Genomic DNA, 26253 nt, shown 5'->3' on the forward strand with positions numbered 1-26253 from the left:
GCCGTGCTTGAATGCGAGGGGGTCTCGCAGCAAACTTTCCATGTTTGACATGCTCTGACCCTGCTGAAGGCCAGGGCCCAGCACGGCACCCTGACAGTCGCGAAGGCCACCAAGCTTCCTGAAACTGACTTCCACACACTGCTCAGAAACCATCTTAGCAGCCGGGGCTGGTCACAGCTCACCTGCGCCCTGGCCGTGCTGTATTTCCTCCCTGCAACAGGAGGCCTCGGGGAGGAGGCAGAAAACAGCCGCATCGGCTTCACGTTATTAACAAGACTCTCAGACCCAAGGAAATCCCTCGGGAACTAGTTAGGCCCGCTCAGTAGCTCCGACGCGGGACAAACACGGGCCAGGGTGTTTCCACCACAACATTTCGCTGCATGAGCATTCATTTGTAAGAAAACTTTCGAGAAGAGATAGGGATTTACTTCTCAAAGTTTAAAGACAGAACCTCAGGATTTACATTTTCGTTTCCTATGAGGTTTAGAGGAATTATTTCAAAACACAACGAAGAATTTTTCACAGAGTTTAATATTTTGGAAGGCTTCTTTCTCCGTGTGCTGTTACTTAAAGCCTTTGCGACCCAGCAGGCCCTATGCGGGCCAGTCTTCCCCTGAAGGAATCCCTCAGCCAGCCGAGGTGCAGCTCAGCCCTACACAGTGACCTCCACGAAAAAGAAACAACCCCAAAAACAACCAAAAAAAAAACAAAAAAAAACCAAACCCAGCAATCCACCCTCACAGGCTTCTCACAAGCCGCAGCGTTAAAAATAAAGGAGGGGAAGGCTGGCAGGGCTGAGCCCGCCAGGTACCCGGGCAGGGCTCTGCCCCCCTCTCTCCACCTCCCCGTGCTCCCCCCTCAGCGCCCCCGGGGCGTTCCCGCCGCCACCCCCGGTGCCGAGGCGCGGCCCCTTTCCCCCCCCCCGGCGCCCGGCCGCCGGTGGGGGCGCTCCGCCCGCCGCCCAGCACAGCGGGGCCGGGCCCGGCGGCTCGGCGGGGCCTTTGTGTGTGAGGGGAGCGGCGGCGGCTGCCGCCCCGGTGCGGCGGCGGTGGGCGAGGCGAGGCGAGGCGGCGCCGGGAGCCTCCACCCCCGGGCCGCCCTGCCCGCGGCTCCTCATGTGACGCGGGTAAGTCGGCGGCCAGCGCCGCGCTTCCCCCCGCTGCTGCCGCCCCCATTCATTTCCCCGCAGCGGCGGCCGGCCGCCGGGGAGAGCCTCTGCCCCGGCCCCCGGGAGAGAAGGGGGGACGGGCGGACGGAGCCTGGCGGACAGACGGACAGACAGAGCCGGGGGGAACCCCGAGTCGGGGGAAGGAGGCGGCTGCTCTGCGGCTCCCGCTCAGGTCTGTGCCGATTCCGTTTCTTATCGGAATAAACTGAACGTGCGCTTTATGGTTATTTTTTATTATTATTTTTTCTTCTTGCCGTCCCAGTCAGCTTTCTTTAAAAAAAAAAATAACCGCTCGTACGAAGTGAAATCGCTAAAGAACATAAATAAAAAGGGATTTACGGGGGGTTGGGGGGTGCCGATCGGAGCGGGGCGGAGGCGGCAGCGGGGCCGCGGGGTCAGCGGCTGCCGGCCGGGGGGGGCTGCGGCGGCCGTTGGCGGCCGGTAACGGCCCTACCGGACCGGGGGGGCCGCCCGCCCCAACTTTCCCTCAACTTTCCTGCTGGAGGGGAGAGGGGACACCCGCACACAAAAATAATAATAATAATAATAATTAAAAAAAGGGCGGCGAGCGGCGTGTTTGCAGTGCGGGGGGGGGGGGAGGCGCCGAGCCCTTTGTGCTGCCCCCCTGCCACCGGGACCGGGGTGTGTGTGGGGGGGTTACGCGCACCCCTGTTACCCACGCTCACCCTCGTTACCCGTCACTAAATAAATACACGCCTGAAGAGCCGCGCTGAGCCGTCAGCTGGCGGCGGGGGGGAGCGGAGGGCTGTATTTACATGAAAAGCATGTGCACGGGGCGCCGGGGGGGAGGGACGCGGCCGGGGCTGCCCGCCGCCGGCACCGGGGGGCACCGGCAGCGCTTGGGCTTTGCTTATAGGATCCCTATAAATATATATATTACATATTTTTTTATTTATTTATTTTTTTCTCCTTCTCGCGGGGGTGTGATAGCCGGCGAGAAGCCTTTGCAGACCTTTCCGCGGCGGTCGCTTTTGACAGCGCACCGAAACCTGCTCGCGTGTATATATATATATGTATATATAAATAAATAAAATCCCAGATACGTTACGTACTCGGGAACAGAGCTGCTCGATGCGAGGTGCCGAGGATAAGTTCGCTTACATCATGGTTTAGCTCAAGCCTGTTAAATTCTGCTAGCCTTTGGCAGCCCCCGAATAAGTAAGTAAACCTTTTTTTTTTTTTTTTCCGCCGTTTTTTGGTATTCTCCTGTTTTACCGTCATAAATAAGCGATATTCTTCTTTCTATGCGTTTTTTTTCCCCTTTTCATCGCCCGTTTTGTCTTGCCGCGGCAGGTAGCCGCGCACGGTTGGCGGCAACTTGGCGGGGCTGCCTCTCGCCGCCCTGGCATCTGGGCTCCATTTTCTGGCCGCCGGTCGGTGCCAGCCCCGAGGCGGGCGGCAGCGGCGGGCCGGGCCGGGCCGCCGGCACCATTTCCCTCACGCCGCCGGGCCGCGGCTCTCCTTCCATTTTCGCCTCCTCTTCCGAAGGGGAGACGCGAAAATCCCTCGCTGATGGGACGCGAGCAACTTGAAGCCGCTGGCTGGGCGCCTGACGCCGCAAGAAGCGGAGCCCCCCGGCCCCCCCAGCCCTGGACATCACCCTCGGGGCCGTTCCTTCTTTCCCCTTTCCCTCTCTCTCCATGGATTGAAGGAGCTGGAGAAACACCTTTTTTTTTTTTTCTTTCCTTTTTTTTTTTTTTTTTCCAGCCAACCTTTTCCTTAGGTTACAGGCACCTTCATGAGGTGGCTTGTATTTATTTATTTATTTATTTTCCTCGTACCCTCTCAGTTCATGGAGTTGTGAATAGCGTTTAAAGAGGGCTGTGGAAAAAAAAAACAAAACTGTTTTCTCTGCGGTTGCCCAGCTGTGGGGAGGACGTAGGAGATACGCCGAGGGGCGTTAGAGGAATGATTGCGTGTGCGCTGGAGGGGCTGAAAGGAGTTTGGGATTTGGGAGGTGCTGTTTGGTTTCTGCTTCTGATAATGAAGCAATATCAGAGGTGTAAAAAGGGGGATGGGAGATGAGGTGTTACTTTTTTTTTTTTTTTTTACATATGTATCTATTTCCTCATCAATATTTAGTGACAATATTTCCAGGCTTACCCGTCTCTTGTAGAAAATCCTTTGCTGAAAAGATCCCTAAGATCCCAAGAGAGACCAGAAGAATGTTTGTAACAACTTTGAAAAATAAACTTTAAGATTCCAGGACAGGCTAATCATGTGGTCCTCTGCCAGGTATTTCTGTTGGGATTGGCCGGATCTGACTGTGCGATCTGAGCTTCACTTCTGGAGAGAGATTTAAATATTGCAGGGTTGAACTAGTTCTGCCATGAAGTGGTAGAAGGGCTTAGGCTGCAGGCCCGTGTTGTAGGAATCAACTTTCTGTTCAGTCTCAAGTCCACAGACCAACACGACGCATGACTGTACCTGCCGAAATTAAATAGAAATACGGACCGCACTTCTTGAGCGAAATGTGCAATGTCTCTCGTAGATATTCAGGATGCTCTTGACCGCACCGTGGTGTTGCAGAAGCCCTCTGAAATTGGGTGGTTGTTTTGGCACTTGGGGTGTCCTGTTGTTTAGATTTTGGGCAGGCATCTGTGTGACCTGAGTAGCTTATCAAACAAAGGGAAGGCGTGTGCCTTTTCTAATCACTGGGTGAGCAGTGCCTGCTGACGCTAGCCTTTCTGATGTTACAGTGCTGCGGTCTTCAAGCTTCGGGTCACTGGGTCCACTCCGTGAGCTTCCCGCCACCGCTGGCACCACCTTCCCGGATGGCCAACCTCCTGGTGTGTTTCTTAAGGAAATAAGTGTCATTCGTGTTGTGTAACAGGTCTGTTTGCTTCAAGATGGGTTTTGACCAAGCCTTTGCTCAACTAAAAGATACAGATGCCTTATTCAGGGTCTCGTATTAATGAAGCTGGGGAAATACTCATTTTCCCTGAAGTATTCCGTTTGTGGCTTGTGAAGAATTGTGTCTTGGTTTATTTTGTTGGGAGATGGTTGTGGCTTCCCTTTCCTTGACTTAAATATAAAGAGAAATAAAAACCCATATTTCTCAAAATGGAAATTTCAATTTTAGAAAAGCTGAGATGGATGCGGCACTGAGACTTTGACCTTCTCAGCTCCTGACTGGTGGTTGTTTACTACAGCTGCAGCTGTGCGTCTTTGAAAGAGGAGGAGCTGCAAACACAAGCATGCTCACTTTCCCCAGCTAACAAGAAAACATATAAAGAGGCATGATGTTGAAGAGTGAGATGTAAAGAAAAGTATTAAGCCGCGTTTGGGTTTTCCTTTACTTTTGTGCAGGGTATGCTGTGTATCTGAAAGACGAATTTGGGGTCTTGAAAGTGCAAACGTGAAAGCATGAAATGACTACGTTTCCTATGCAGTGAAATTTATTTTTTTTAATGAAAAATATGCTTATGGTAGAAAAGAGAAACGCTTTTATGCTGTAGTACTAAAGACACTTTTAACAGTGTTAGTCAATCAAAAGCTCCATGTAACCTTACCCTGTGAGAACGTGCTGTTCAACTACTGAACTTTAGACAGACCTCCTGTTTCAGCTAAATGAATTTTTTTCTTAAGTCAGTAGTAAATGTGAAAATAAATGAGCAGCAAGAGTTATTTTCAAGGATTTAGTGTCACCGTGATAGCTGTACGCCTAGCTATAAACCAAAGCTACGTTGACAAACTTGACTAGAGCATTGGCTAGACCTAGTACATGCATGTAATCCAGTTGTGAAAGTGGGTAAAATTGGACCAATGTGAGGAAAATTGTGCGGTCTCTTTTGGGTTATGATAAAACTGTGCTGGTGCTTTTGCATTTGCATTTGGAAGCCTTTTCCTGTGTCAAAGACCTGTTTAGATTTGGTACCCTAAAATGTATGAAATTTCTCATACTTCCTTGAAGTTTGGTGTGACTGGTTTAAGTTTACTTTGAATCCGTGTTTTTGTATTCGCTCCCGTGCAGTAACTATAATATAAAAACAGTAGAGTGTTCTTTAATTAGTTTTATATACCATTTGGTGGCACAGAATTCTTGAAAGAATAGTGAGAGGCAGAAGGAAGAGAAAAATCAAGGTGGCTTTGCCAAGAAGTCAGTATATTTACACTGCATATAACACTGCGCTTGTGTGGACTTCTCTGTTCTTGATTCCAGTGTATAACCTCTTGGTATTTTTCAGAAAGCATAATCTGGACTTTGGTCTAAACCAAAAACTATAATATAAGAATATTTTGCAGCAGACATAAATGCAAAATATAATGTGATTTGAATTGAGATGTCTTTAAATTATGGCTATGTCTTCATCATGTAACTATTTCTCTCTCATTTCCTGTATTTTTGGGCAGGGATGGTGGCATAAACCATCCCAGTGTTGCTCAACTGAAATATATATAGTAAAACTAGGCTCAGGAGTGAATATATGGACTCATTTAAAATGTTTTCAAGGACTGCAGTTGGCACAGGCCAGTGTGTAAATGTGGGTGCTTATTTAAGAGAAGCCATCAGCTTGCTGTGCTCCCTCTTTGCAACATTACAGGGTGGAGAGGACTCTGAAGTCAAGCTTGGCCCACCAGTTGCTACAGGAGGCCCCTCACGGCCTCTGAATATTGAGTGCAAAATGAGTCGAGTGCTGGATCCTGTGATGTTGATTCTTCTTCCCCGTCGGGGATCTTCCTTACCTCCATTTTTGATGCTTTGTGCTGTTTTTCTTCATGCACTTTGCATCTGTGTGCATCAGCTCCTTTGTCAGAGGAGCCTCCTCAGCAGCAGGTGCAAGGGCAAGACTTGTCTAGGTGATGGGTTGCTGACTGTTATTATTATTAAGTCTAATAAAACTACAAAGTTAAGGATGCAAAAGCTAAGGTGTATTAGAACTGAAGCTGCATGTGTTAGGGTCAACAAAGACGACCCTTAACAGTTAAAGAGGATTTTAACAAATAAATTTTGCCAAGACTATTGTAGCTTGACATTTCCTCTGAATGCAATCCTAACAATGTCCAATGTCTGTATTTTTATTTTTTTTTAATCTCCCGGTTTGTTTATTTGTTCACAGTGTTGTGTTTTGTGTTGTTTTTTCCTGGAACACCGAGGAAGCACATTTCCTTGTGTGCAGTGGTGTTTATCCTGTTGTGGGTCGCTGGTAGCGCTTGCATTGACGGGCTTTGGAGTCACAGCACAGACCAGCACCACTTGAGTTAAAGCACGCCTGGTTAGCAGTAGCAAGCTTTTGTCCTCTGTGTGAACCAGCCTTCAGAGGGGGGAATGAAGTACGCTCTTTGCTAACGGCTGGCACGGTATTCGCTACATAGCAGAGTAACGATGGGACTCAGAAATCCCCAGCTTTGTTCCTGGCCGTGGGGTGAGCATGTTCTCGTTGTTTAAACACAGAACAATCAAATGCATGACCTTGGACATCAGTGCAGCAAAGGGGATAATTAATCAGATGATGTGTCGTGTTGGAGACCCGAGTTCTGGTCCCAGTTTTGTCAGGTGTCGCCTAGGGTAACCGCTTGGTTATCCTCTTTGTAAGGTGCAAGCGACGATACTAACTTATAATTAGTGTGAGGCGTTGTCCAGTGGCCAGAGCTGCAAGGAGCACAAGGTTTTGAATGCACTGACCCTTCTGGCTATCTAAAGATAGTTTCTTTTTCTCTGCCTTGGCCCTAAAGCCCTTTCCTGGTGCATCTGTTTCCTGGGGGCTTAGCCAGGTCTGCAGTGCAGGGAGCACCGTGATGCCTGCTGGCCAGGTCGCTGCGGCTGATGCGTGGAGAATGGGGTCCATCAGGAGGGATGCTCGGGCCCGTGTGCAGAGTTGGAGATCTCACCGGCAAGCTTCTGGAAGCCTTCTTGGGCACCTGCCAGCTGTAGTTGTCAGCTATGGTGCTCAAATTGCAACATGTTGGCTGTGGAATGGGAAAAGGCAACTCTATAACCCCATCAGTTTCTGTTGGGAAAGTTATCAGTCATCTGTGGCTCCCTGAGGGAAAATCTTTCCAAACAAAAATATTCTTTACTTTTTAGACTTTTCCCCATTACCAAAATAGTCAAAGATACCTGATGTATTCTTGAAAGTGTTGGAATCAAACTTTGCAGAAGCAGACACTGAGAATTTCAGCTGAAATGACTGAAGTTTGTTAAATAACGTAGTATTAGAAATTTGTAACATCAAAGAGTGACTAGGATTGTTGTCATCTACTGTGAATATTATTTTTTTTTTTCCATGGGACTGGCATTTTCAGATGAAGTGCTAAAAATTCAGGACAGTTTTCATAGCAGATGTGATAACACGTGGTCATCCTCGTTAACCATAGAGGTATTTAGAATTAATCATTATTAATTGCCAGTTCTTCCTTGGAAAGAAAGAAAGATGACTGAGTATTATTCAGTAACATCTGACACACGAATCTGGGCAGGACTTGACTTAAAATCAGAATATTTTAGAGATTCTTTTTTTGTTTTTTTTTTTTTAATTCTCTGTCTTTGAGTGTGTGATGCTGGCAAAAACATTTTTGAATTAGTCTTGGAGTGAGGGTTGGCAGTGCATGTAGAAGAGCATGTAAAGAGCTATGATCGATGACACTTTAAAATCTTTCTAAGTGTTGGACAGTAGTTGGAGCTATTCCAGTTTCTTTTTCATCGAATCTTTCTGTTGCAAGAAAATTTAGGTTAAGTGGGAAATGAAGAGAGTTTCCAACAAAAACCCCCCTAAAACAGAGGTGGGGAAAATCACTCCTTTCCAGTTTCTGTCAATCAGTAAGACTTACAAGATGACTTAATTTTTCACAGATTCTATCTAGTCAATGAAATCTTTTGTATAGATGGTACCCAACAGCATTTTGAAAGGAAAACATTAACACAATGACTATTTTTTTTCTCCCTTCTGAAAAGGAAAGCATGCAAACTCGGTCTAGTTGGCAGGCAGATTTGGAGGCTGTTAATTTAGAAAGCTTTGCCATTTTCACTTTTACTTTCCAGATCTATATTCAGCTAAATCAACATTTTGCTAAAAATGTCTTCAACATATATACCTGAAGAATATATAGCAGTAGTTCTGGGCCTTGCATTTTGAGAAGGTGGACAAACTGGTAACTTGTAATTTTTGGTTGGGACTGTTGGGGTAAAGTTTACAATAGTCACATCAAGCAAATAATGTCATCTGCTGGGGGAGAGGAAGGGAGTGTGAGTTCCATGCACCATGTGCTTTTTTTTTTTTTTGTGGCTTCCATTATTTGTCAATTAACTCGCCACATGCGCTGTGAGAGTGGGCACCCTCAACCAGGCTGTGGTTTTCTTCGTTAGGGAAAGCACTGGGATCTTAGCTATTCGGTACCCGAGTCATCTTGTGGGCATGTCTATCAGCAGAAGTGAGAAATACTTGTACTTTCACATCCCTCCCAAACATTGCCAAAGTTCCACACGCGTGAAGCTCTCATTGACATATCTTCTTCCTCCCCTAGAAAAATAGGAATTAAAAATAAAAGGAGAAAGTTTTTCTTTTGATTACTTCTGACTGCGGTCAGTTTAGCTTCTTCACAACCATGAGTTCTTGTCACTGGGTGTTTAGCTATTGCTTCTTCTGCCTCTTGTGACATGCTGCACTGTCTCTCTTTGGGTGAAAAATATTGTTTTCTGACATCCTTTTCATCCTGGTGTAACCCTTCCACTGATGACCTGAATGGGACAGAGTCTTGTAATAAAAAGACTTCTTTAATTTGTATTCCTAGTTGGATTTTCTGGGTCCTGGGTTATTTTAAAGCCATCTTCATTTTATGAATGGCATAGCAACTTTACTCTATTTTCCACTCTATGCTTTTTTCTTCCAAACTTTTCTTTTTGTACTGCTGTGTACACACCTGAACCTGCAGGCTAATGATATAGTTGTCTTTTGAGCTGTGGTTGGGGTGTCAGGTGGTGATGGATGTTGTAGCTGGATTTAGTGTTAGATATTTGACGTATCCTTGTATATTACTGTGGTATTATAAATAGTAACATAAATGTAGCATGAAATACCTTTGTATCAGCTAAAAATTAGAAATACGAAAATTCTGTTGGCTGAAATGTCCTTGTGCTATAAAATTAATTCAGCAAAACAAACAAAAAAATTACCTATACAAAAGAATCTGTAAAAGAAATGCTTATAGAAGGGCTATATAGATTGCCATGTGCCGTGGCAATCACTTGATATGATCTAAACCAGTAATGCTTGTCAGCATTCTTCAGACATTATGGTGTTCTTAGTTTAAAGGCCGAATGATTAAGCTGCAGCTTTTATGAAGTCTGAGCATTGGCAACTGGGCGAAGTGTGGGAATCGCGTCCTAAAAAGCATCCTGACTGCACTGCAAATGCCACAGAAAAAGTGGTGCCTAACTTGGCCAGCATGCAAGTTCCGAAGACTTTTAAGGACTTCTGCCTGGATAAACAAGTTCACGTTTAGCCATAGCTGCCAAATTCAGTTAATTCTGACAGTTTTAGTATGATCACTGGTTTTGGAAACCATCATGTTCTGTACCTCTAGTGGGAGGCATGCGACTCTGAAACAACTCTTAATTCAGGGATTTAGGAGTACTTCTAGGCTTTATTCCTGTAAAACTGTTATCATTGTTCTTGGTGTCTGGCACGGGTTTTCTTAACTCTTTGTACTGCTCTCTTCTGCCTAAACGTAAAGCCCAATATTGAGAGCAGGATTTAATTCCCTGTGTCATAGGCTAAAGAACGTGTCAAGTTCCCCCGATAGGGTAGCATGTGAATATGTGTGTTAAATCTGTATTGACTTAGTGAAAAAGACTTTGAAAAGCGTATGTTTAAAATGTTAACTGAAGAGTGAAGCTTCATTTTGAGTTCATTGCCATCCTGAAGGATGGTTTCAAGTGATGGCTGGTTGTTTGAAGTTTTCAGTTGATGATGGACATACTGTCATTTAAGCAGATACCAGAAGGAACTTACCGTAAAGTCAAATGAAGTTATATTGATTGGCTTTCTGAAGCGAGAAGAAAAAAAAGAGATCTGAACGTAGGGTTGGATTGTAAATTCATTGATTTGAAGATCAGACAAGATGGTTATGATCATCTAATTCAGTTTCAATTGAGTCATCAAGAGAATATCACCTGGACTTGGATTAAGCAAGTGTATTTCGTTGGAGCTTTAACGTTTTGTGAATACATGAGCATATCGTAGAAGACATTGTGTGATGAAGAATCACCTATATTCTTTGGTAAATGGATTCAGTGATTATAATTGCCCTAATCTTTATGCATTATATGTACCCTAAATTTATCCATATATTTGGCTTCCAGCCATTTAACCTTGTACCTCTGTCTCTTAAGTGAGTGGTCAACCAGTCTCCTGTCAGTTCCTTCTCTGTCTTTGCTTTCAGAGTTTGCATAATTGATCAGTGTTTTAATTTGTAGCTGTTGAAGACGGTGAATTGATTTAGCTCGTTTTTACTTCAAGATAGCAAGCAGGAAACTTTGGTTTAAGCAACCAGTTTAAAGCTGCTTTTGTTACTGTAATTCTTCCTCATTTTTCATTTCCAGTGATGTCCATTGTCTAAGGGACATTTAGCATGCTGATACACAGCAGAAAGTCTTATGCCACATATGCCGGTTTTTAGTTGAGAGAACGCATACCCATGTATTTAAAACTTTGTGGAGTTAATTTTTCTGAGCTTTATTTTTATCATTTTTTTTAATATTACAGTATGTCAAATGCTATGTTTCTTATTTACTGGATGGTTTTATTTAAATACTGACCTGTTCGAGCTGTTCTTAGGTGGAAATCAGAACTCTGGTAAACTGTAGAAAACATCGCTCAGATCAAAATAATAAAAATAATTTATTTTTAATGTGCCAGGTTACTGTAGAAATCCTACTAAGAAGTATTTGTGCTTAAAACTAATACTTATATTAAATAAAGGAAAAATGTAGTATAAGAAGGAAAAGTGAAACTCAGTTTCTATTTAGAATGTACTTGAGGGTTTTGCAGCTAGTACGTATCATCCTTCAGCATATTGTTTATCTTAAGACTGGAAGGAAAAAAAAGAAAGGTACCTTGGTTTTTTTGCTCCCAGTAGATTTTTTTCAACTTTTGTATGAGCTAGGTACTGGTCTGTAGTAGTTGAATAAGCTGTGGAAAAGAAGAAGCTTTTTTATGCACCTGCTTATGGATTAGTTTACTCCATTTCAGTTTTGTTTAGTCCGTGATTTTTATCAAACTGGTAATGGTAATTTCTTTGAAACTTCAATAGCGAGTGAGTACTCCTTGAATGCTGATGAGGGAAGGAATTTAAGTCATTTTTATAATTTCAAATTCGTCTCTCAACTTTTTTGAGAAGAATAAATAAAAGTCAGAAATTTTCGTTAGAATTTACAACAATGTTACAGGAAGACTATTTCTTTACCATAGAGGCTTTGGAATGCTGTTTGTTAGGCTGCTGCTTCTGGAAGCTTTAAACTTTGTCAAAAGATAGGAGTACCCATCTATTCTCATGTTGTGAAGCTGCATATGAAAGTAACTTTTATGAAGGCTTCCCTTTTTCTCATCTATTGTTGTTGACACCCTATTTCTCAAGTGCCTTTTCTGACATGCCCACTCCGTATATTTTATTTGAAGCATGAAATACAACGCTTGCTGGCCAGGGATATCAGATGAGTAGGATTACGCATGCTCAGTTTTTTGTGTGCTTATGTTATGTTGCACTACTTAAGACCTTTTTGTCTCTTGCTTACCATTTTTTCTTCATGCACTTAGCCAGGATCATTTCAAATGTAATAATGCTGTTATTGTTTGGGTACTCTGTTTTCCCTCCCCATAACTGCTGTTCGTTAATCATACTCGTTTTAAAAGAGGGAGTACGAGTGTCAGGTGATTTTGCTGAGCTTGGCTCGACTTCAGGAAGTTCTGCTCTTTCCCAGTAATTTTATTATTGATGTCCTGCTGGTACTCCATTTTTTTTCTTCCTATCATTATTTCATCCTTTTTAGAGCCTTGCTTCCATGTTTACATATGCACTGCTCTATTTTCTCAGTCTTCTCGGAGATAACAGTTGTAAATAAAGCTTATTTCTACATACTCTGATTATAAAACTATAATCTTGGATAAGTATATAAGGAAACCAAACTGAAGGCTTTTTTTCCCTCCCAGACTTTTCCTTAATTTCTTGAAATAGCAACTAAATGCCAAAGCATGATTAAAAAAATGGGAAAATTTACAACTGTGCAATTGGAAATGTAATTCCCTTCCTCCTTTTCAAGGAAGGAAAAGGAAATTTGTTGGTTCTGTCATTTTCTTTCTCCAGGTTAATGTAACTACTGTAGGTCATGTAAGAAGGATCAGGATTAGGAACAAGGACCATTGTGCAATGTAGCCTTGTGCAGCAAGTTGGAAAACTGAAAGGTGCCATTTAGAGGCAAGATTTTATTAATGCTTCAAGCTGTCTGGGAAGAAAGTGAATGGCTCACCAGGTAAAGAGCACTAGAAATATATTCAGTTGAAGTTCTTTGCCAAAATAATGTCCTGTTGTGCTCTTGAGAGAAGTTCAAATCAGTGTTTACTTATCTGTATTTTAAAAACAGAAAGAGAAGTACGTAGTAAAACAAATATTATACACGTCTTATATTGTTGCAGAACTAATAGGTCTGTGGGGAAACATCACCTTTCTAAAATCAAACTGACCGCCTGCCACCTGTTGCAATCCCAGCTTTTGCCCCAGTTCTCCTCCTGACAGACTCACCTTTCATCTTACTCTGCAATATCTTGATTTAAGCTTCCAGTGGGGTACTTGAAGTGGGCTTGTACTGTACTCTATTGGACTTACTACTATTCATGATTTTTATGCGCTTTATGGACTACCAGTTTATTAAGAAATAGCCTCTTACAGTCAAGCAGTGGTGTTTGAGACTTGTGAACAGCTCTCCATGGAGCTTTTGAACTCTGTCTTCTGAGTACAGCTCTTCATATGGCAAAAAAAAGAAATGTGAGCCTAAACCATATTCAGTCATTAGCTTAGAAACTTTTCTCTGCAAATGCTAATAATGATTTCATTTATTAAAGTGCAAGTTTTAGATGTTGCTTGTTGTTCTTTACCAGTAATATTGCTCTTGTTTTCTCTACCCAATGTCTATTAGCCTTTTTATCTTTTTTACTTCCGAGGTGTGTTTTTATGCAGCATTAGTTTCCATTGCACGCATTTCTAAATGTAAAAACCAGTCATTCCTTAATTTATATTTTCATGTTATAGATAACATAGCACGTTACAGGTCCCTGGAGTCCTGAAATTCTGCTGAAGATTTATTACAGCAGTTCTTGAAAACACTGCAGTAAAGCAGTAACCCGTTATTTTCGGAGCTAATGCAGTAGACAGCTGGAACTGCACGTGGCATCTCGGCGCTGGTTGTGTTACCTTCGGGAAAGCTTGTGATAACCTCACAGCTTGCCACATGGAAAGCAACTCCGTTTCTTCTGTTAAGGTCAAGCTGTCACGTGCATTGTGTGTCCTGCTGTTTTGTAATTGGGACATCTCAGGTTCACGGTGACGATGGCTTCACTTGGGGTCTAGAAGGAGTTTCTCTTGGGCCTTTTCCTGTCCTCGCAGCCTGGGCAAGGACTGCCTTTTGTGTGTGTCTTCATGGTGGTTTTGTTGTGTTGAGGAGTGGCTCCGGTATCTTCTGAGAGTATTTCTAGTCTTTCCCATCTCTTTCTCAGTTGTGGAACTGGGCTCTGTGTGTATCTCTTGAGATGAAGGCAGGTTGCAGGGGGAGAAACTGTGAAATCAAGGAGTGTATGTTTGTGGGAAGGACACAAATGATCCAAGAAAAGTAAACTAACATGTGTACATGTGTGTTTCGTTAGCAGAGGTCATAAAGAAAGCCCATGGCTGCTGAGCTGTGAGTCAAGATCCTTCAAGCCCTATTTGTCGCTGAATATGTTTTCAAACAACATGGGTTTCCCTAATTGCAAATCAAGTTATTAACCATTAAAGATATTGTCCTTTAGAAATATCTCAATTCTCAGCTGTAGAATGATGTTTCTTAGACCAGAAAACTTTGAGAAATTTTATAAGACAGTAAATGGTTTTCACTGCTGGCCACAAAAGTTTACATAGCTAATGTGATGCCTGGTACGTTATGTAAAGTGTTTCCTTTTTAATGGGATCATTTTTTGTTGTTGTGTGAACAATCTTCTCATATAAAGTCAAAAGAGTCCTCCTGCTGCATCTACGTTTGTTGAGAAGCTGCAGGTTTGTTTTGTGTGGTGTTCTCAAACCTGGATTCTTGTAGGCTGCAGGTGGATCTGGGTACAAAAATTTCTGACCATCTAGCTCCATGGATTTGGCTTGGTGTTTGTCATGTCAGGAGGAGGCTGAGGTCCTTTCTGAAGGGCTTGTGGTTCTCTTGTTACACTGAGCCACCAAAGAATACTCATTTCTTACCTTGTGAATTGAGTGCAACAACCTGAGGAACTTTGAATGTGTATTTTGTGTATTAAACGGTTCTTGAGGGTGTCTTGTAGGTAGATGCGAACAGATGGGAAAGCAGGATATGTATTTTTTTTTTTTTAGTCTGGACTTTTTTTGGTAAAACTTCAGAGTCTTTGACGGCAAGGGTGTTTGGACACATAATGATGCCCTTTAAGTGCATCATTTAGAAATGCATCACCAGGCTTTTTAGAAACGGAAGTCCCACAACATTTCTAAAAAACATGACAATTGATTTCTGTTTTGCTTTGAACTGTCTCAAGTGTGCAAGAACACAAAAATACTGTTGCTGTCTTTTTTCTTTTTAAGTCTTCACAGGAATTGAAGTGGAATTCATAGATTTATTTTTTTCTGCTTTATTTTTGTTCCTCTCCAGTTATACTATTTCTTTGTTGCTTTGCTGTTAAGTTTGCTTCTTCCAAAGATCTCAACAACAAAATGACTTTGAGTACATCACTGTAACCTTTTGTTTGCAGAATTCATTAAGCTAGTCATGCCTTAAACTGATTTCAGTGTTTGTCAAATAAGAAAAATAATAGGAAAAGAAAACAAGTAAGCAGTATTCTATTGTAATATGTTACTCTGGGTTTGGTCTTTATCTTCATTAACACTTGAACTTTATTATTAGATGCATAATACATTTCTGAGAGGGATGGTGAGGTATGTTCGGGCCTCTATAGGTGGTGTACTGGCTGATAATTTAGATATCATTTAACAAGTGCCTCACTTTTACTTGTGCAAAATAAATGTAATGCTATGTACCCTGAATGTTTTAAGGTCTACTAGTATTTGGAAAAAATACTCAGATTTTCTACAGTATACAAGGGTTATTATACGTATGCTTCAGATTGGAAAGTCCACAGCGATGTCTGTAGGTTCTTGCCATAGAAGCTGCTTGAGTTGCTTCTGTAGGCCTACTTTTTTTTTTTTTTCAGAAGATACAAGGAAAAGTGCAACTTCTTTCCTTTGTGAGACCAAGGATAACTTCTGTGAGCCATGTAGCCATGAAAAGTATATTGAAAGAGGCTGTTTGCAAGAGGTATTACCCACTTGGTTTCCTTGGAAACGTGAAACATGATTTACAAATATTGACTTGAGAAAGCTGCAGCTTAGAGGAAATCCAAAACTGTTGGTTCAAGCTTTTAAATTAATATCTCTGAAGAGTGCAGACCATATTGAAAGTTACTACATGTCCATGAAATTATATTTATAATAATTCTGGGTTTTTATGTTCCTTGATGTAATAGCTAATTCTAGATTCAGAAGGAAGGGAGAGAATCTGTGAGGGTTTTGCTGAATAGGGAGTGCTGAATTTGGTTCTGGTTTCACGTGTGTTAAATGGCTCAACTCTCACTGAAGTTAACATGCATGTTTCTAAAAATCAGGTCTTCAGTGACTTGCTCTCAGCTGATGGGGTGAAACCTGACTTTTTTACTTCTCATGCCTTCTAAAAGTTTCTGTGTACTTTGGAGGGTGACTTTTATGCTCTTAGTTATGTTTATGCAAAAGAGTTTGTGAGAAGGGCAAGCAAATTGCATTTCCTGGATAACTTGTTCTTATCATATAGGAATACTTTTATATACTTAATTTTAAAGGCTGCTGGTCATAATCTGGTCTTGCTGGAATTGTTAATGTTTTCAGAATGGAAGTACCTTTATCCCTGGAGCATGATATATACTATACAGGGCATCCTGAAGTTGGTATTAGATTCACGTTGAGGGGAAAGGAGTGTTTGTATGTGAGAATAAGCATAGAGCAGAGTTTTCTGTGCATTTTACAAGAGCTGAGCTCTGTACAGAGTGGACAGTGATTGCCTCTGCGTGCTCATTAGTGTGGAAGAAGTCACGGTCCTTGTTGTCATCCATCTCCCAGGCTGCCTGTCCCTCCTCTGCAAGCTGTAGTCACCACTCATACTGGTTCCACTGTCAGTGATGCCACACACTGGCCAGAAGCGTTAGGCAGAAGGGGAGGTCAGTAGATCAGGAAAAGAAGGTTTCTGGGTGTTTTCCTTTACAGAAGGAAAAGTGAGAAAGGGAAATGCTTGCTTGATGAGTCTTTTACTTTTTTGTTTGTTGTATGCTTGTTTGAAAGTCCACAGATAGAGTTACAGAAGTTACAAAAGGTAAAAGTTACAAAAATTAGAGAAGGTAAACTTTTATATGGCCAAAGGCAGAACAGCAGGTTTATGAAGTCATTTGTTGAGGACCGTGAACATGCATCAAGAAAATGTGAATATAGCTTTTCAGGATGCCAAACAGATACTAATAGAAGAGGGAGGTAATTATGTCAAATGAACTGTGGTTCTTTGTGTAACCAAATAAACTGCATGGATTACTGCAAAGTAAGTCAAGATGGAAGCAAGGATTCGCAGCATAATAGAGTTCTGCTAAAATTATGATTGTTTTTATGTGAAGCCATTGTGCCAATACAAACTGAATTTCATATTGAAGGACTGATTAAAAGTTAAATGCCTCCAGATGAAAAGCGAACAGAAGTCAGTGCTCTTTACTTAAACTTAGAAGGAAGAAGGGATAACTGCAGCGAATGTGTATGGAGAATTATCAGAGTATGAAAATAAGAGATGGAAATGTATGAGATAGCAGTGTGATACTGCTTTTATCTGAAATGAGAAAATTATTCTTGGTTCTTTTATTTATAATATGACGCGTGTCTTCTGAATAGCTTGGTTATGTGGCTACTATTCTAATGACTAAGGTATGCTTGCCTTGGGGCTGTGATCATGAAAAAAATATACCTTAGTCCCATTGCTCTCCTCCAATTTCCTTTGTTTTTCTAAGGTGTGACCAGTGAATTGGTAGTGAATAAAATTCAGTCCTGTAGAAACATCAGGAGAGCTTTAAGTGTTTGCTGTTTTTCCTGTCAGAATGTTGATACCGTTTTCAGCTCTAGATTCCTTATTGTTTCTAGCAAGTATAGATAGATTTTCAAAATAGTTATGTGATACTTACTACTTACTACTGCTAGAGTAATACTGAATGCTCAGATCATTCTGCAGCTTTGCCACGGCTCCAGAGAAACAGTGTCAACGTCTGTCCTTAGGTACGTTGGTTTTTACTTCAGGTCCTATTGACTTCTGGGAGTATGGTGATGAAGTCTGAGATTACATTAGTCACAAATAAATAGAAATATCAATTCAAATAGAAAGTAAGCGCCTCTTTCATACTTACCTGCAGCCTGCAATGTGGTTGAATCTCTGACTGGGAGATGCTTCTGTGTCCATACATGACAGCTGCAAGGTGTTAAAGATTTCTAGACACATTACTTGACTTCTCTGTGGGTGAACAGCAGCAGTCTGGTGTGATGACAGAAAGAAATAATTTTTTCTCTGGTGGAAGTAGCTGCGACTTGTGTTTTCACCTTCATGGTATGATGCTGAAATGAGAGATGTTAGCGTGTAGGTAAGTTGGAGATGATGCATCCTTTGAGTCCAAATTGGCTCTTTCATATCTTCCAAAGTGTTTGTGTCAACTAAACATTGGCGTGGGCTGTCCCATGGGGTTAGATCCACTGCACAAATGTCAGGCTTGTCCTCTGAAGGGTGGAAAGGGAGAGGGGAAAAAGACTTGATGGCGGAACTGGCAAGGTCTGCAGGGTCCTCATTATTGACGGTAAGGAATGAATTATCCTGGACATCTGTGGCAGGCTTACTTGGTCTGGATTCAGATGTGCACCCAATGCAGCTTGAAAATAAATTCACCAAACAGCAATGTAATAGCCCATGTAAATGGTGAAGTTAGTAGGGGAATGGGAAATACAGAGTTTCAGGGAGAGATTAATGTGGCAAACGGTGTCTTGTGGAAAAGGCCCAGTTGTAATGTACTGAAAAAAAAACTTAAAATGCTGGCAGGCATCCTCTTCAGTGAGCAAACTGAAGAAGCATGTCAGTACAAAATGTGATATGTGTTTGGCCAGTTTTTCTGAACTGAAAAATGAAAGACATGAAATACTGTAAAATGTACGACTGAGTATTTCTATTGTCAAGAAAATCAATTGCAAATCATAGGTTTGTATACATGAAAAGTGCAGTTGGAGTAGCCATATAAAAATGAGCAAAACCATCGTTGGTCGTGTTTCCAAGAAAATCTTTTCCAGGATGGCTTTCCTGGATACACAGCAACCTCTACTGTTCTCCGGGCTTGGTGGAGATGGCTGACACACCGTGATGCTCCTAACTTAGGCACTGCTGCTGACAGTCCCCAGTTTACGAATGTTGACTTTTATTTTTTGCAGCTTGATAACTAATGGGGACAAGATTTCAGAATCTGGTCTTAATTGCATCCTTAAAAGTTCTTATGTGCATGTGGTGGGGTGAGATGAAGGTACAAGTGGAGAGGAGGGAGGGGGAACATCTGTTTCTTAGCTGAAGTTATTTATGAACTGAATCAGTCATCAAAGAGGAAGAGTTAGGGGAAGAACAACCCCGTGGATAGAGAGGAGCATGCAGGAAGGAGGTGAGCAGCAGGAACCTAAGGAGGATTGAAAGTCACATTTTGTATTGGGCTAATGGGAGATAGAGCAGCCATAGCAGACTGGAGTTTTCCTCCTAAATCTAAAAATTGGTTAGTTTCCCAGTTTCCAGGAGGCTATGCAGGAGAATAACAAATAATAACAAAGAAGAGCTAAGGACAAAACAACACAGATGCAGTCTCATAAAACCAGTGAGTGGGCAAACAAGATTGCGCTTCTCAGAAAACTTGAAGTGTTGCAGGTGCTCTGGTGGCAAGGTCAGGGTACCAGCCTTCGTTCTGTCGATGGACAATACTGAAAATACACATCCCCAGATTTTGTAATTCTCAGCTGAAGAGATGCAACTATGGAGATCCTGTTCCTCTGCAGCCCTACGCCTGTTACTTGCATCTGACCCTTTTCTCTCGGCTCCATCTCCCTTCCTGCACAGTAGCAACAGTAGCTTCATCCTTGCAGAGGTCTGGAGAACACATGTCTTTGGACGTTTCTTTGAACGAAGGGTTCTCGGATGCTGGAATGAAGGTGCTGTACAAACAGGCAAAAACTTGTGGCATGCAAGAAAATAACTGTGTTCATTCCAGAGTTTTTGAAAGTATAAACAGTGAAGCTCTTGCTGAAGAGTATCTGCTAAAGGACATAAATGAGTGCATGCCAAAATCTAAAACAGCCACTAATGGATTTTTTTTTTGAAACAATTGTGCTTTAAAAAATCAGGTCCTTTGAAAAGCAACAGGGATAATGCAGGGCGAAGTTTCCATTTTCAGCGCAAGTGGATATCTGCTTTTGTAACCAGCAGCCTTTGTGGGGCCAGGGCGTTCTTTCCAGCCACTGTGTCTTGAATGTCACAGCAGCTAAGGTAAAATTCCTTCTTCAGAGTTTCATCAGTTGTAATAGTGAAAAGTCCTGTAGTAGGCAGACAGCTGGGGTGTCCGGTTTGCCTATTTCTTTTCTTAGATACTTAAAGCTAAGTTTTCTTCAGGGTTTTAAAGGCTTGGCACTAATTTCTCTGTAGTGTAGACAGCTGTATACTTACAGATTCTTGATTTTCATGGTTTATTTTTGTCACTGGGCTTCAGTTAAGATGTTGGTTTCTTCCCCTCCACCCCTGACATACTTGAAAATTTGAACTGAGTTTATGAGGTTATTTGGTTATTTCATCATCGGTAATAAAACTGCAGTAGTTAAAAAGAGGTCTCCCCTCGTGTGTAACTGTGTTATCTTAAAAAATACAGGTAATATTAAAGGAATGACATATAGACTCTGTGTTGTCTGTTTCCATTTCATAATCAGAATAGGTAATTTCAGTTCTAAGAAAACAAACAAACAAAAAAAAAAAACACCGGGAAAATACAGGAACTCCACAATTGTTTTTCTTGCCCGAGTATAATATTTAGAAGAAACTGTGGATTCAAGCTTACACGTGTTTTCTTTGTAACTCTTAGAAGTTCCTTCTGTTTTGTTGCAAGTTCGTTGTTAATTAGTCTCCACATGTATTAGTTCTTTCTCTGTTTTTTGTGGCCTTGTTACATACACTGTCCTTTCTTGTCTGGGATTTGAAATCTAACCAGGTAATTGGGCAACATCCTTCTTCAAATTACACTTAACAGTGACTGCTTTCTTTTCTAACCCCTCTTTCCCATCTCCGGTATAAGTTAACGATGCAGTAATGTGCAGATGAATATTAAGACCAGGGATTGTGACACTGTAGATTGTGGCTTTCCATTTCCATCCCTGGTATGGATTGTGTATATGAATCTGGGAAATTCTCTTAGCATTCATTCTTATTTAGCAGTTAATGATAATAGTTGAGGGAGAATGACCTTTGTACAAAGGTACTATAAGCTAGAGGTCATATTAACCTGGCTTGAGACAGTCGGGGTGTGGTCTAGAGATACAGAATTGTTTCAGCTCATTTGCTGAAACAGTAAAATTAGTCAGAAAACTTACCCACCGTGCCTGAAGTTGGGTACCAAAAATGTCTGCGTTTGAAACAGTTCAACTATTTGTGTTCGTTTTCATACCGAGACATTGACAAATGATGCGTATATATTCATGTATAAAAGTATGATAGCTGCAGGAATTATTCTTTATGGATCACTATTCATAAAAGTTCTTGCATAGTAATTGTGTCCAGTTACATACCCTTCCACATCTGAGAGGCAACCAAAGAAGTGATTAACTTTGTCTTCCTTGCCTTTTTTGCTCACAGGCATGAAGCTTGTTTTAATGTCAGTGCTGATGAGCTAGTAGTTAACCTTCTCCTAAAAGTGTTCCCTTCATCACCATCTGTACAAACTGTGAGTTGTATGAGATATATGACCTCACGTCATGTCACTTTGAAGAATTACGAATTTTGTCTAGGTAATGCTTTTGAACGTATGAAAACAGCAGCAATAGTTAACCGGATTTTGATTCTGCAGTATAGCATAGAAGAGCCCTTACGGGGCTAAAGTTTTAACTCCTGCAAATCATAGCATAGCAGTGATAATGAGTTCAGGGCTCACAGAGACTGACTTTGGGGAGTATATGATTTCTGGAGCTGATTCTGCTGGAATGAAGTGAGTAAGAACAATTTTGTTGTTTCTTTCCAGATACAAAATATACGAGCATTTACAATATTTGTGTTTAGTGCATCAGGACTCTGTTAAGCTGGAATTAGAAAAGTGAAGTATAAATTTTTTTTTCCTGTCTTTATACTGAGCTGTATCAGAATTACGGTGCATCCAAACGGATTATTGCTGTTCAGCAAATCTTTACAGAAAGTATGTGAATGCTATGATCATCCCGTTTGCCAAGATGTTTTATACAGATTTGTTACAATTAGATTGGTACTCAAAGCACGCTTTGCTTTTGCTAACAGTAGAGCCTGATCAGAAGGCCATGGAGAATAACAGAGTATACGGGTGGTCCCTTTGAGGAGAAGCTGATCTCATTTGGGTCTGTCCAAAGACTTGGTGACTCTAAATTGTTTAATCTGCTTGGAGAGCACAAAAGCGATTCTATTATGTTAATCAGTGGTTCTGCATCATCCCAGAGTTGCGCTGTGTGTTTCTCGTTCTGTTGAAGAATATTGTTCATAAATACATCGTAAATGTTTAATTTTAAATAATTCCATTGTTTTGTTTGCAGTGTTTACAAGCCCCGGGCATAGGTCAGGATCCCCTTATAATAAGTGGCCTGCAAACAAACTCCTAAGAGTCTAGGATTAAGACAACTGGCAGGGAAAGGGCACAAGCAGGCTAACAGGAGAACACACAGGAGAACGAGGCACAGGACCAAAAGCAACTCCCAAACAAACAAAAACTCCACAAAAAAATAAAACAAGTCATACAGAGGTAGTGAAAAACCACCCAAGTGTCAGCACATCAGCAACAAGCAAAAGAAAATTTGAAGGTGGACAAAACCCTCCTGTTGAGGGAGTGACTACAGAATGTCCTGTAGTGCGTGTGTATAAATACAGTATTTTCTGTGTATTTCGCCCATCCTTCCTTGGACTGCTTCAGTGCTGTACGAGGTTGACCGTGCTGTTGCCTGTGTGTTTGCACCATTTCAGTCCAGTTGTTGCTCCCATAGTAAAAACAAGTCAGTGATGGTTCACCACTCTCACTGGCTCTTCTCTTTTCCTGACCTGCTCAGAACTTTCCAGTCAGGAACCAGCTCCTTCCATCAAATCTCACTGGTCAGAGTGTCTCTGCACAGCTGCCTGAGGTGCACTGAGTTTTCCCTTACCTTTTAAAACCATTTACAAGCATTTACTATTCCCCCCCCATCCCCTCATGTTTTGTCCTTTTCATTATGGCTCTTCTTTCCTCCTATTTCACCTTGCTGGTTGGTGTCCAGCCCAAAGGTGACAAGTCTGTCACCTTTGCTCCAACTTTTTGTTTTACAGGGGGTAACTTTTCCCCTTGCTTGTGACAGGTTTCTTCTGGTCTCTGTGTCTCTGCTGTGCCTGTCATTGTAGGCACGGAGCCCTCCCACGGAGTTAAGGACTGCGTGTGGAGCTGGGCTTAATGACGGGGTGCTTGAAAATAAATAAACCACAGGAGGACCATTAGAAGTTAGAACCGTTAGCAGAAAACAGAAAAATGTCTGAGGTTCCCAGAGGCTGGGCGAGGAGGCCTCGTTCTTCGTGAGGGCTGGGGAGCTGAGGGGGTTCCTCAGGTGGCAGCACGGGCAAAGCTGCTACCGGCGGCCGCCAAAGGATGAAAGGGGACCCCGGTGGGCGGCTGGGAGCCACACATGGGGACCTCAGGAGAGCAGGGCACAGCGGGCTGAAGCTGTGCAGTGAGGCAGAGCAGGCAGCAGGGCTGAGGGAAGATGGCCTGGCTGAGAAGCGGGGTGAGGAGGCAGGGGAGACGGGCAGCGCTGAGGTGAGGGCTCGGTGAAGGAGGCAGGGCGCGCCCAGCCCAGCACCAGCAGGGCAGGCGTGGGGCAACAAAATGCCGTGCCGCCTTGTTGTCAGCTGGTGTCAGAAAGAAAGGGGGGAAAAGACGGCGGTAGCGGTTTAATGGCAGCCGGGAGGGTTTTACAGAAGTCTGGGAAGTTTATGGTGGTGTTGGTAATAGCATGCAAATCCTCGCACTTAACAAAGCTTTAGTAGGCTATCAAGTGACATGAGCTACTGACACGGCGCTTAACTCCGGTGTTGTAACATGTGGAGCTGAACAAGAACCCTGACTTCAAGGAAACTATTTTTTACATCTTTGGCTGAAAATGCCATCAAAGAGGTTAAGTGCTTGGATTTTTTTCTTTTTTTTTTTTTTTTTTTGCCAGCATTATTACACGTGTAACGATATCTGCAAGCAAGATCGGCTGGCCTACGGCTCACTCCACGTCTGGAGGAAGTATTTTCTGTCACTCACTGCAATGATCCTGTCTTTGCATCTGTGTGGTGCCGGTGTCCCGTGTGCCCGCGGGCTCCTGGGGCAGGCTGAGGCCTCCCCGAGCAAAGCCGTCCACTTCCCAGCTGACTTACTGGGCAGCTGCTGTGCTGGAGTCAAACCTTGGCATGTTCGAAGCGAAAAGAAATCAGTCGTAGGCTGTTTTCAGAGAAAACAGCACGAACAAAGAATTTCCTTGAGGAGCCCTGGACAGGATTTGGTACTTCCATAAGCTTCTGGGGCAGGGGGAGAGGGTGGCTAGGGAGGGGGCAGCGTCGGAAGGGCAAGGGCCAGCGCCTGTTTCAGGGATCACTGGATTTTTCACTTAGGGTGACCGATGGCTTTGTTTTCGGATGCACGGTTTGAAAACAGGGCAAACATTCCTCAAATTGCTTGAATGGTTTCAGCAGTGGAGCTCTTCAGGCCAGATCGTGGCTCTGCTGTGTCTCTCTGATTTTTTTTTCACGTGAAATTTTCCTGTGCAGTTCAGCTGTCTCACGCACCTGGCAATTGGAAACTTGGAAAAGCTCAAAGTGGAACTCCTGGAGCCCTCTACCTTCTCAGACACGAGCAGGCTCTGGCAGATAGCTATCTTACTTGGCAATTATTTCTGCCCAACAGTAACAAAAGTGGCAAGGTACTAAAGAGCTTTTAATGCTCACTTTGAATAAGTTGATAAAATGTGATGGACAGCAGCCAGAGGAGATGAATGGAGCACAGTTTGTTAAAGGTACTGCAGCAAGTCGTCGGCCTCTTTCTCCTCTTTCCTACACAAAAGTACCCCTGCTGTACTGCAGAGAAGTGAAACTACTTTGCAAGTCATATGGTACGTTTTTCTCCTTTGCTTTTCTATCTGTAGTCTCCAGTAATCTTCACAACCCTCTTACGCTGTTTTTTTTGTTTGTTTGTTTGTTTGCTTTTGCAATATTCTTGGAAGCTTTCAGATTGTCAATAAGCATTGATCAGAGCTAATTCCCTGAGAGAGTCACTTCTGTGCAGTCCCCAGTAAAGTGTGGTGGTACTGTCAGATTGTCCCTCAGAGAACTCTTGAGCTCAAAAGCATCAGAAAATAAGTTAAGTGCCAGGCACCTTTGCAAGGAAACCATCAGTCCTCTTTTTTTTTTCTTAATTTTAACTTGAACAGGTCTTAGGGGTAAATATTAAAGATGCTTCCCCTGGCAGTCCTTGACCCCCCTGTCAAGATGCACAAGCTGTGTAGCTGGGGTAATCTTTTTCCTGCATTATCCTCCTCTTGGTATGTATTAAAACAAAACAAACTGCTATAATTGTGGTGGTTGATACATCCCCACAACAAGGACTGAGTAAAGGTTAAAGGTTTCTTGAAAACTTGATTTATGTAATGTGCCAGGGATGGTTATCAAATCAATCAGGCACTGAGCTAACAGCGTGTGAACACGTGTAAATCTTCTATTTTGTCACCCTTTTCTTTTGTCCTCATTTCCTGTCCTTCTGCATGAATTGGTGGAGTTATTCAATTAAGTACTTGCTATTTTTTTCTTCCCTGTGTTGCTTCACCGTTTCTTCCAGTGCATCTCTTTCTAGTTTAGTCCCTCACCTTTACCCTTCACCCCCTTGTAAATATATTCAGACTTGATGGGAAAAGGGGCATAAAATAGTTGTCTCCCTCACATCCCTCTGAAAAGTTTACCTGCTCTGTAGTCCCAAGAGCAACTCATGAAGGGTAGGCTTCTCCTATGTGCGGCCAATAGGAGGTGATTGCCAGAGCATTGTTCTGCTGAAAACTTATTTTTCTCTGTGCATAGGGGGGAAAGAACCCTCAACCAAGTATTTCTAAAGCACTGATTAAGTGGTTAATTAAGTTTTGTGTTCTGCTTTCCCTGAAGTACCCAGTAATCCAGTACCATGACTGCGCTGGTAGGGTTGGTCTGGGGACGTGTTCTGGGCACAGCACAGCAAACTCACGCACTGAAGCTCAGATGAAAAATGTAACTGAGTTTTCCTCAGAGATTGTGCAGAAAAGCCGGAGCCTATCCCTTCCTCTATTCAATATCTCCAGTTTTCATCTGGGCTGTTCCAGCCCAGCGGCATCCAAAAGTTTCCCTTGCGTAAGGCTGTGATGTAATCTCCGAACCTCTGTTTGCAAGAAATGGATCAGTCCAGCAGAAAATGAAGGGGAAGTGAGTTTACGGGCGATGATGCCCACCTGAAAGGATAGAAACTGGCTGGTGTGGATGA

The 26253-nt window shown here is 42.7% G+C and overlaps 1 protein-coding gene across 13 annotated transcripts in view; it reads left to right on the plus strand.

The window, feature by feature from the left end:
- Positions 1 to 456: 456 nt before the first annotated feature.
- KLF12 (KLF transcription factor 12) overlaps positions 457 to 26253 on the plus strand; it is a 247046-nt gene continuing 221249 nt past the window's right edge. For 5 of the 13 annotated variants that reach the window (XM_083826757.1, XM_083826758.1, XM_083826750.1 and 2 more), the window contains exon 1: positions 987 to 1340. Coding sequence is in view for 5 of the 13 variants with exons in the window: in XM_083826745.1 (XP_083682871.1) it covers positions 596 to 1126; positions 3889 to 3978 (621 nt within the window). In the remaining 8 variants the exon portion in view is untranslated. The other 8 variants (XM_083826755.1, XM_083826756.1, XM_083826745.1 and 5 more) reach the window with 7 other exon arrangements.

The sequence above is a fragment of the Anser anser genome, assembly GCF_964211835.1.
Source record: "Anser anser genome assembly, chromosome: 1".
NCBI classification, from domain to species: Eukaryota; Metazoa; Chordata; class Aves; order Anseriformes; family Anatidae; genus Anser; species Anser anser.